Raw genomic sequence first — 12989 nt, forward strand, 5'->3', positions numbered from 1 at the left:
TGCATGCACTTTACAAATAAATAAAATTGTTATGGGCACCTTTATTTTTACAATTTGGTTTACAATTTTATAGAGTTTTGTCTGACCCATCAGACATTTCTAATGCTTTAATAAATTCATAGTAATTTTTTAGATATAATTGATCAAAGTTGGTTATTTCAATAGGTTTTTAATGGAAGGTGTAAGCCAAAAACGCGAAAAAGACCTAATGAGATTTATTAAAAATCTACCTCTTCATTTATTTTATAATCAATAATATTCAAGTTTTCACAGAAAGTCTATTATTAAGTTTTAAAAATATTAGATATAAGATTTTTTAAATTTTTAAAAATAAAACTTCTAACATTTTTAGTTTTAATAATTTTAAGTTGCAACATTCAAAGTTTTTAAAACTATAAAAGGATAGTTTCCTGAAAGTTTGAGATCTCAAGCTCAAAAAACGAAGGAGAAAATAGATTTTGAGTGGTTTTTTAATGTTTGGTGAAAATTGACCAAAAAAAATTTACAATTCATATGTTTGTATTGGAAACTTTTAATAAGAATTACAATATCTCAAAAGTTAAATAAGGTTCTTTAACTATATAAAATCTGACTTGTAGTTTGTACTTCTAGCTTTGATATAAGATCCAATGTTATTTTTAGTAAAAAATGTTGGACCCCCTATACCCTTAAATCTTTCTTATAAGAGCCAGTGTTGTTTTTAGTAAAAAAAAGTGATGAACTTCCTTATTCCCTTAATATATTTATATAGCAATTAAAAAAAATAATGCAATTGAAATATATTCACTAACAAAGTTTATTCTCCTTAATGTAAATACAATATTGTAAGATTGAATTTTGATTTATTATCTTAGTTCTTTTTCTGGTTCTTCAAATAACAATGCATATTTATTTAAATATTTACTTTTTATTGCATGTGACACATGAACTAACAATTAATTCAAAGTGTAAAAACAGATGCACTTTTTTCTTCTTCTTTTACTTTAACAGGAGAGTTAGACTGCAGCTCTTAATATGTTTTTAATAATATTTTTGCATATACAGTATTGAATCATTGACTTTAAAAACTGAATTAAGTCTTTCAACCTTTTTTCATTTTTATTTAGATTTATACCAGGGTTGCCACTTTACCTGGAAACCTGAAAAACCTGGAATTCCACAATTTAGGCAAAAATAACCCGGAAAAACCTGAAATTTTGGTCTAAAAAGCTGAAAAAAACCTGAAATTTTTATAATATAAACATTTTCAGTAGTAAAATTTCGATTTGACACAAGAAATCTATCATATTGGTGAGATTTTTTGTCATAATCAAATTTCTTTATCAAAAAACACATTTAAAGTAACTCTAATCTTTTTAATGTTTTTCTACTATTTAACACAGTTTCTTATATATAAATAAACTTAAAACTAAAAACAAACCCAAAAGTGTGTACTTTTGAAAACCTGGAAGAAAATTGGAAAACCTGGACAGGGTTGCCACTTAACCTGGAAACCTGGTTAAACCTTGAAAAACCTGGAACTCGACAGTTTAGGCAAAAATAACCTTTAAAAACCTGGAATTTTGATCAAAAAACTTGGAATTTTTAATAGTTTTAACATTTTCAGTACTAAAATTTCAATTTGACACAAAAAGTCAATCATATAAATAAGATAGTTTTGTTTCATCAAAAATTTTTTTATTAAAAAACACATTTAAAGTAACTTTACAGTATCTTTTAAATGTTTTTTGTATTATTTAACACAGTTTCTTTTGTAGAAATTAATTTAAAACTAAAAATAGACCCAAAAATGTTTACTTTTTAAAAACCTGGAAAAATTTTTGAAAAAACGAGTGGCAACCCTGTTATACACAAAGTAATTTTGAAATCCTTCATAAACCTAGAAAACCTTGGAATTTGATAATTTTAGATAAAATTGAAATGTTTATAAAGAATATTTAAAAAACTTGAAATTTCAACAAGTTTAACATCTAAAATAATTTAAATTTGATTTAATGCTTTTTTTTGTATAATTAAAAATATTATTTATTATTTAAAAAATTTCAAAGTTGCAGCACATTATTTATTCAATAGTTTTATACTATTTATACCTGATTTAAACTTTAAATTTATTTAGTACTATAAATCAGGGGTTCCCAACCAGGGGTGCTTGCACCCCTTGGGGGTGCGAGATGGCTTTTCATTTTTGTATGATAAATAAGGAGATTTTCACTCTCTAATAAAGTTTACAAAGTTAAAAAGTACATTTTGTTATAAAAAGAAGTTGGCGCTAAATTTTCTGAATAAATTAATTTTAGTTATACATCATAGAGCAAGAGCGCTTTTCTAGAAGTAAATTCATTTTATTAATTTCATATAATAGCTGTTAGTTTAGAATTAACATTTCAGTAAAGCTTTCTTAAGATTTTTTCATCTGTGAATTTTAATCATCTATTCTTTAAATATTTTATTTTCTTAACTGGCCATTAGTTGTTTAAAACAGTTTATGAGCTAGCATCTATTTTAATTGAAATACTTAAATAAAAATTAGTATCTTAAGCAGGTTTTTTATTAGCTGTTAAGAACAGGTTCTGTTAAGTCTATTACATTTATAATGTAATCTTCTATTTAAGTAACTTCTAATAATTCTAAGTATTTTTTAAAACAGTTACTTTGAATTTATTTTACTTAATGAATTAATTTCAATTATATTACTTATAAAAAGATCTTTTTATAGATAATTACAAAAGTTTTAATTTAGGGTTTTTTTTTGACCAAAATACGATGCTACGCCACTGTTGTAAGCATACAAATTTTTTTTTTTGTGTTTGCTTTTATACATATCTTTTTCAATTTAAGACTTTTAAATCTTAACTTTAAAAAATCTTAACTCAAACCCTTATTATTTTGAAACCTCCTAGCTGCTAATAGTTTTGAAAATAAAACATCACATAAGCTTAATATGATTTTATTTCTTAAGTACACATATTCATAACAAAATGTATAAAAAGTTTATTTTTAATTTTAAGCCTAATATTTATTACTTTTCTAGTGCTTTTTCCTCACTTCTAATATTTTTTCAAATCTTAAAAAACTAAATGACGAAGTCATAGGCTGAAGAATTGATTTTGTATAAATTAAAGAATAGATAAAACTTGTTCAAATATAGTTTATTATATTTCTAAACTTCCAAGTATTTTGTTTTTGTTAATATAGTACACTATCATAAAAATAAAAATACAAATTATTAATTAATAAAAACAATGATTTTATAATCAAATTATTAATAAATAATAATAGCATATAGTGTTAGGGGTGCGAGATCGAATTAAGAGACTTTAGGGGTGCAGGGCATCAAAAAGGTTGGGAACCACTGCTATAAATGGTTAAGAAAACCTGTACTTTTAAAAGTCTGAATTAAAGTCAGAGTTTTTTTTCTTTATGTTCAGTGGTTACAAAAAAAAAAACTCTTGAATTTGGCAATTTTGCCACCAAAAATCTGGAATTTGAGGAATTTGGTAAAAAAAAAGATATAGTATAAACCTAGAGTTTTTAACAAAAGTCACTAAAAGATGGGAATACAATTTTAACATGAAATAAAATAAAGATTTTAATTAGATTAAAAAAATCTATGATGTACAACATTTTATTTTGTAATCTAAAATTTGATTATTGTAAAGTCTATTAAAAGGAGCATTACAGTATATTTTTATTATTTTATCCTATTTTTTTATTTTAAAATCATTTTTATACTAAAAATAAACAAAAAAAATTGTACTTTCAAAAACATGGAAAAAATTCAGAAAACTTGGACTTTTTTAAACTTACTCTGTGTACTTATGATTCACACCAATTTTTTTTTAGCTTAGAACCTTAATTTTGACAAAACTATTCCACAAATAATTTTGAAAATTTTTATATGTACTGTTAAAAACCATTAAATAACCTCTTAATAATTCTAAGTGGATCAACATTTTTTTAATCTGTGAATTTTACAGTTTCAATCTTTTGGGATGTGACATCATAATTATTGAATGAGTTGGTATTAGATTAAGAAGTGGTCTACAAAAGTTTATATACAAGTCATCATAACAATATTTAACTTAACAAAAAATAAGGTTTTGGTTTCCAAATAGAATTGTGTTATTAAAAGAAAAAAAATCAGGGTTGCCAAAAAAGCTGGAATTTGAAAATTTAGGCTCAAAAACCTGGAAGTACCTTGAATTTGAGAAATTAAAATTAAAACTAAAGTTTGAAACAAAAATTGCTAAAAAACCTGGGACTTAATCAATTAACATGTAAACTAATGAATTTTTGATTTGACACAAAAATTTTTTGTTTAAATAAAACTTTTGGTTATCATTAAGTTTTTTATTAAAAGAACACATTTAAAGTAGCATTACAGTATCTTTTCATTGTTTTTTTAATTCTCAAGACAGTTTTTTACATTACTTGATTTTATCAAAAAAATAAACTAAAAAACCTGTACTTTCAATAACCAGAAAAAATCAAAAGTCTTATATTAAGGCCATAGGGGGGGGGGGTCCAACATTTTTTTTTACAAAAATTAACTTAGGCTTTTATATGAAAGCTTTAAGTACAAACTACAAATCAGTTTTTATAGAATTCAAAAATATCATTTAACTTTTGAGATATTTAATTTTTTGTAAAAATTTTTCAATATAAACATATGGACCACAAATTTTTCGGGTCAATTTTCTCGGAAATTTTAAAATGCACTAAAAACCTATCTCCTTCTTCATTTTTTGACCTAGAGACTTCAAATTTTCAGAAAATGTTTCTTTTAATATTTTGAAGAATCTGATTGTTAGAAATTTTGAAATTTTGAAAAATAAAAATTTTATCCACAAAAAACTAAAAAAAAGGGTAGTTTTTTGACAATATTTTTTTTTACTCAAAATGAAAAAAATTCCTACAATAGATCTCTTTAAAGTTTAATGATACACATTCTGTAAAAATTTGAGAAAGATTACTCAAAAAATGAAGGAGGAGATAGATTTTTAGTGAAATAGTCTTTTTCCGCATTTTTAGTTTTTGCCTTCTATAAGGAACCTATTGAATGCCCTTTCTTTGATCGCTTATATCTCAAAAGTTACTTTGAGTTTTTGAAGCGGTTAAAGGTGTCTGATAGCTCAGATTAAATTCTACAAAATAAGATCAAGTTGTAAAAAACAAAGTGGACCCCCCCTATGGCCTTAATCCTGTTTAATTATTCTATTTTGTTTTATGCTTTTTATAATGAACCTGTAGAAATCCAACCTATCTAAAACGTACTTGTTGAGTTGTGTGAAGTTGTAAAAATGTTTGATAATTAAAACTTTACAAAATAAGATTAGTTTGTAAATTTATAGTAAAACCCTTTATGACCTTAACAATGTTGATTTTATGAATTGAAGAATATGATTAATTAAATTTTTAAATGTTTAAAATTTGCTTCAAAAAAAGGTAAAAATTTATTGATATATATAAAATTTAAATTAAGGTCTTTATTCTTTAAATTAATGTAAAAGTTGTTAATGTGGGAAGGCTAAAGCAAACTCTTAAAGTTTATTTTTATACAATATCAAAATTTAAAAAATCCTGCTTGAAGCATTTTAAACTGATTTTTTTCTATGAAGTGTAAAAATGCTTGAAAATATATCCAGAAAGCTTAAACTTGGAAATTTTTAGTTTTTTTTTTTCAAACTTCTAAAATTTTGATAACAACGGTTTAAAAAAGTTATAAATAGTTTTGAAAAGTTAACTAAAAATTAAAATAGGCTCATTTCAACTTAATCTTTAAGTAATTTTTTTTACATTTTTAGTTTGCATCCTCCATAAAAAAACTTGTATACATTGCAATAATTGCACCTTTATATATTACAATTTATGCAAAGCCATGAGGAGTTAAATGTCTTTTTAAGTTTTATTTTAAATTTTATATAGAACAATGTTTTTTTTTTCAAATTAATTTGAAATATTTTTGACATAGTTTTAAAGTTTGAATTCAATATTTTACTTGTGGCAGGTAACCAATTAAAAAAGTAAAAGTAGTACTTTACTAAAATTTTTTCCCTTTTTACAATTTTCAAACAACCATTTTATATTTTTTCAGTCAAATTTTTATAATACATAAGCAAATTATTGTAATTTACTTTAAATTCAACTTCAATATTTTTCTTCAAAAATAGACAAAAACTAACTTTTAAGTAATTTTGTTTTAAAATAAAATGTTTGTTTTTTAATTATTTACTTTCTTCAAGTTATATGTTTCAAATATAAAACAAAGCTAAAATTAAAAAAAAAACTTATGGCCTAAAATTCTTTGTATATCTTGTATAACTGTATAAGTTTAAGAAAAGTTGATAAAAAAAGGAGAAAACATTTATAAGTTTTTTTGTTAAAGCTTATCCTACATCTATAGGGAACCTAACAAACACGATTTTTTTTACATCTCAACTTGAATTTATTAATCTGTAAAAAGTATTTAGATAAATAAGAAATCACTCTAAAAATGTAAAATGATCAATAAGTAAAAAATCAAACCCTTCCTATGCCCTTAGATGGATGTTTCTTTATCATATTTATTAAATAGTATTTTTTATGGAAAATGCTGTTCTACTTAAGTAAGGACATATGTTTAAAATAGTTAATAAAAAAACTTTGAACATTAATTAAAGTGTGTTTTTAGAATGAATTTTTTTATTTAATATTTTTGATACAAGCTTAAACAATGCTGATGGAAACAATTGTGAATTAAAATTTATCAAAAGTGTTGCATTGTATTGATAAAAAAAAGTTACTTAATATTAATGGTAAACCACTTTTTATCATAACTTGGGTTTTATTTTGTACAGTTTCAACTAAGCTACAATTTTTTTTTGTAAATTTTTGTAATAAATTTTAATTTATAAAACGTTGTTCCTACAGACTTATCTAAATATTTCAAGGGAAATTTCCTTGAAAGTTGAGGTGTTTATCTCGAAAAACATAGGATGAAATAGTTTTCAATTTATTTGTTGTTTTAATTTTATCCTCCCATAAGAAGCCCATTGTATTATCTGATTTTGACCGACTATGTCTCAAAATTAATTGAAATTTTAAAAGTCTGTTAAAAGCGACTTATAACTTGGTTAAAACTCTCTGAAATAGAATTTTAACCCCCCTATACCCTTGATTAATTTATCAGAAGTAGATTATTTTTTTTCATTGAAATTAATCATTTTAAAGTATTTATATTTTATACTAGTTTATTTAATAATTAAGTTAAAGTACTTCCTAAACGTTTGTTGTTTACCAAATTACTACTCAAATTCCTTTCTTATATCTTATGTATTATCTTGTATGTCATAAATATAACTTAATTTTATTGCAGTTTTATTGAAATATTTTAATATTTTATATGATTGTTGAAAATATTATACCAAGTAATGTCATAGATAATTATTTGTAGAAAATATGTAAAAAGGGCTTATAGAGATTTATCTATCACCACTAGCATATAGTTATAAGTTAAATAATATTATTAAACTGTTAAACCTACTGCTAAATAATTTTTAATTATACAATATAATAAAACTGTTATAATTTTGTTAGTATTAACTAATTTTAAGCTAGCTTCTTAACAAAAACTTTTACAATGTGTAATCAGTTCTTAAATGTTAATCAAGTAACTATGTATAGTTTTTCATTAACTTATATATTTAAGTTGTATAAGTAAAATTTGAACTGCAATAAAATACTTGTGTTAGATAAGAAGTGTATTATTTTTTAATCTTCAAAGTTTTAAAACAATTGAGTATTTTAAATGAAGGAAAAACATTTATATGAAGATAGTTATAATCTATATGAGAATATGTATCTTAACTTACAGTTTTTATTAGTTTTACTTTAAATTTAATTTTGAAACTAGTATTATGTATTTACAATTATAGTAAGAATATTAGATTTATCCAGTTCCTGTATTATAACTATTAAAATTAGTATTTAATGAAATGACCATCAAGTATTAAAAAATCTAATTAAAATTAATTTATGTCTATCAAATGCTTAAATATGAGATTTTTTTACCTTCCTTTTACTTGATCATGTTGAGAAACTGGTTATAGTTTTAAAGGTTTTTTCAACGTTTTATTACATTGTAACTAGTAGGTTGTTGTATATTGCACTGTTTGATCAGTCATTTACTTTAGAAATTTTTTTGGTTTATTTGTTTACTTACAGGTCATTGATAGCACAAGATTTGTATAACTAGTGAATTGTCTTGTATGAATTGTTTGAACAGTTTAAGCTTTACAGCATTTCAATAAAATTATTCTATTGTTAGACTTTATATCTGTAGAAATTAATATGTTTGAACTAGTAAAAATTTTTAAATTAGATATAGGTTTAATTTTTCAACAAATTTGTTTGAACTACTAAGTTTGTGTATGATTTATTAGGAAAATGCAATTTTTAAAATTCCAGAACATATGTTTCATAAAGACAAAAAAGATTGTCAGCTGGTTCAATTGAAAATAAGTAGCACTTTAGTAAACAGAGTTGCAAAAGTTATGCAAAAAAAACAAAAAACAAATTGACATCTGAATTGAATTTGTAGCTTCTTTTTTATGCTCTGTTTACTAAAGTACTTTTTATTTTAAAATGAACCAGCTGAAGATTAAAGAGAATCTTTTTTTTTTGTGTTTATGAATTATATGTTCTGGAGTTTTAAAAATTGCATTTACATAGTAAATTAATTAAAATCCCGTCAAGTGGGCTCTGTAGAAAGTGATTTAGTTTAAATAATCACCTTATTTTCTATATATTTATTTATATATATTTTCTGATATGGAATTATAAGTTATATATGTTGTTATAACCACTGGGTAAATATTTTATTATTATATCAGGCAAAATTTAGTTAATTGGGAAGTTTTATTACTATTGTATTAAGCATTCTTATATTTATTGTTTTTGTACTTAATTGTGATCAAAATTGTTTAAAATTGAATTATTGCCTAGATAAATTCAAGTTTAAGTTCTATTACTTAAGCTTAAATAAAAAAAGTACTGAAGTTTATATAAGGTTTATTAAAAATTTGTTTAACTTAAAATATCTGTAAGAAATATTATACATGATAATAATGTGTATTATTATAGAGTTTTTTGATAAGAGATAACATATTTTTTCCTAGAAAGTTGTAAGAAAATTTTAATGTCCTTATAACAGTTTATTGATTTAAAAATGGTTTGTTGAGCTAATTATAAACTTAAATAAATTTAAATATTTGTTTTAAGTTCAAGTTGTAACTTTGTTTTTGTAAGCCACATGAAGCAACCTAACCATACAATTCTAACTTGTTATCACCAAATTACATATCTTATTATGTTATACCCTAATTATTTCCTGTAGTAATGAAATTACATTATTATTTTTTTTAATAACAAGAAATGTATATATTTTATCTATTCAGTTATCAGTGTTTAACCCAAGTGTAGAAATTATTTCAAGTATTATTTGACTAAATAAAAACTTACTTAAGAATTTTATAATTTAAACATTTGAATCTGTTAACTTAAAAACCAGGCAAATATTTAGTGAAAGTTTTTACAGAATCTGTTTTAAATAACATTTATATCAGCATAATTTAAAGTTACTATATAAGTTACAAAATAAGAAAAAGTTATTTTGTTTTCGATGATAGTATATATAAATAAGTACCTTTTTAGTATCTAAATTTAAAGTCAAAAAAAAGTTCAAACTCAAATTTCCAGAATCTTTTTTATAATAAAATTTAAGTATGGGACTTTCAATTGGCAAGCTGTTTGACTCTTTTTTTGACAAGATAATAATAAGATTAAAATATTAGTAACATAATAAGAAAAAGTTATTTTGTTTGAGGTAGTATATATAATAAGATGCTTTTTAGCATTTAAATATTTGAAATAAAAACCCTAATAGTATGCAAAAAATGATTTTGATTCTTTTTCCAGAATCTTTTTTTATAATAACACTAAAGTATGGGACTTTCAATTGGCAAGCTGTTTGACTCCTTGTTCGGCAAGAAGGAGATGCGCATCCTGATGGTCGGCTTGGACGCGGCCGGCAAGACCACCGTGCTGTACAAGCTCAAGCTGGGCGAGATCGTCACCACCATCCCCACCATCGGCTTCAACGTGGAAACCGTCGAGTACAAAAACATCTCCTTCACCGTATGGGATGTATGTTTTTTTATTTTTGTAAATAAAAGTTTAATTTATGAAAAAGTTAATGATTGAAATTAAAGTATTTAATTAATGTTATAACTATAAGATTGTTTTAACGGTTTTATTAATTATAATTAAATTATAAATGTTGTAAAATTTAAGTTTGTTTTACTGTTCTATCATTTAAGTCTGTAAGTAAACTGTATTTTGCATTACCACTCCTTTAACAACCAATGTTTGAAATATATGTATTCTTTCGTTTAAAACTGCATGAACGTTTAAGTTTGTTTAATACTAAAAAATGCATTAAGTTGAATTAGTTAATAAATTTGTAAATATATATTTGTTTGTTATAGGTCGGCGGTCAAGACAAAATCCGTCCATTGTGGAGGCATTATTTCCAAAACACCCAAGGTAATTGGTTTTAGTTACTAGATGGGCTTTTTAATTTTGGTATAATAGTTTTTATTATAGAGTAAGTTTTTGTAAATATTTTAAATTTAAAATTATTAATGAGTTTTTTACTTGGTCAGTTATTGTAGTTTTTTATTTTATAAAAAAAAAATTTTAAAATTTTATGTAACTGAAAAGATAACAAATAACTTATGTAAAAGAAAAAAAAAAATCAAAAGTTTACTCTTGTCTTAACTTAATTATGATTTACAGGATTGATTTTTGTTGTTGATTCGAATGATACTGATCGTATTGGCGAGGCAAGAGACGAACTTGCAAGAATGCTGAGTGAAGATGAACTCAGAGATGCTGTCTTGCTTGTTTTCGCCAACAAACAGGTTAGAAATAGCTTTCGTATAATAATTAATCGAATAGTGTTTGTTTTTAATGTCTTTATAAGTGTACATAACCCTGACAGACATATGTAAGAGTATAGATAAGATTTATATTTGTTTTTGTGTCTTATCTTATAAAGAAGTTCCAGATTTTAGTGATAATAATTTGAATGATGAAGTTTGTTTAAACTTTTGTTTTATGATTAAACATTTTAATCTGAGAAGGTTGTTTAGGTTTAAGTTATCTTTATTCCATGCATCTAATAGTTCAAGAATTATTCTTTGGTGTTTTGACTCCAAAAATTGATTTTAAAAAGTACCTTTTAAAGTATTAAGTTTTTGTTAAAAATGTCTGGTATTTTGTTAAAAATGTTTGGATTCTCCTATCAAAAAATAATTATATCTTAATCTTAAAAAAACACATTTTAATTTCAACAAATGTTTATAGATAGTTGATCATTGAAATGAGTTTTTTTATATTTAAAAAAAATATAAGATTGTTTATATTTTTACTTGGTGTGTGAGTAAAAAAAGGTAAAAATCTGCAACCGATTGCAAAAGTTTTCATACTTTGCTTATCTAATATAATTAAAAACAACAGAGAAATGTTTAATATGAGAATAGTTTTAATATCGTCTGTACTTTTCCACATGCCACAAACAAACACCAATATGTCAACTACATAAAATTTATAACAATCTAAGCAACGTAAAATGATATATAGATGTAGTTTAGTTATTACTTTTTTTAACAATGTACTTTTTATTCTACCCACATACTTTTAATATCCTCCCCTCATTATTTTAAGAAGTTATTACCTTAAGTTTTAAACACTGGTAGAGTTACAACAGCCAGTACTAGCTTATCATATTAAATATCTTGTTATTTTAATAACTAATATCTTAGGCATTAAATATTTATGAATCTATATAAAATGAAAAAAAAAAAACTTAATTTTAACACACTGGAATCATAGAATAGTAGTCATGAGTGAACATAGTATAGCTTATTAATTAGTTTTTAGTTTTTAATTAATTTATTAGTTTTTTATCTATATAAATTTCACTTTTATTTAACTTAACCTATTTATTCTCTTAACCCCATATTTACACCAACAGGATCTCCCCAACGCGCTGAAGCCTTCCGAGCTGACGGAGAAGCTGGGCCTGCAGAGCATGAGGAACAGGAACTGGTACATCCAGGCCACGTGCGCCACCAACGGCGAGGGACTGTACGAGGGCCTCGACTGGCTCTCCAACTCGCTCAAGAACGTCAAGAGTTAAATTCTCCACACTACATATCAGTAGTAGTGAGAAAATGCGTGGCGTTCCTGCAGTTTCCCACAATTTCCATCCCTTTCTCTCCTGCGTTTTATTTTTCACGCGCGCGCGGATCTCTTATACTTTCAGTTTCGGGGAATTTTCTCACACATCGAACTCACACGCATGCATGGGGTGTTCCGGCAACAATTGAGATGCGACAACAAAAAAAACTTTCTGTTTTTTATATACGCTTGATTTGGACATTCTCATTTTTGTTTTGAATATCATAAAAACTGAAATATGCTAACAGTATTCGTTGTGTGATTTTCTCGTGTGTATGTTATATATATATTAACGAACCAAGCTAATTTGTGATTTTAAATTAATGTGACCTATATATTTTTCTGTTAATACATACCGTTTTCTTGTTTTTTATTTGCTTTGCTACAATTAAAACCCATATTTGTGTATTTATAATAATAAATCTAAACTAAAATTAATATTTAAATTCGATCGGTGTTCTTATTTTTGCAAATTCTCTGTTAGAAAGGTCTCTTTGCTCTGTCCGAATGTTTGTTTCTTGCAGTACATAATATTTATTTTGACAAAACAAATAAAAAGTAATAAATTTCAAGTTACACAGTTTCATAGCGTCTATATATAACTTAAGTTCACACTAGATTTAAATAAACAATTCAAAGTTTAAATAGTAGTAGTAGATAGTTTGTGTTGTAAGAGATTTTCGTGCTAACCGTTCGTTTTTATCTATAGG

General features: G+C 24.3%; 1 protein-coding gene across 1 annotated transcript; it reads left to right on the forward strand.

Moving 5' to 3' along the window:
* Positions 1-9958: 9958 nt before the first annotated feature.
* On the forward strand, positions 9959-12988 carry LOC145849546 (ADP-ribosylation factor 1). Its single transcript, XM_082954487.1, has 4 exons — positions 9959-10182; positions 10524-10581; positions 10834-10958; positions 12074-12988. The coding sequence occupies exons 1-4, from the start codon at positions 9982-9984 to the stop codon at positions 12236-12238; spliced, it is 549 nt and encodes a 182-aa protein (XP_082810613.1). The 5' UTR covers positions 9959-9981; the 3' UTR covers positions 12239-12988.
* Position 12989: the final 1 nt, after the last annotated feature.

The sequence above is a fragment of the Thalia democratica genome, chromosome 2, assembly GCF_965202585.1.
Source record: "Thalia democratica chromosome 2, ktThaDemo2.hap1.1, whole genome shotgun sequence".
Classification (NCBI taxonomy): domain Eukaryota; kingdom Metazoa; phylum Chordata; class Thaliacea; order Salpida; family Salpidae; genus Thalia; species Thalia democratica.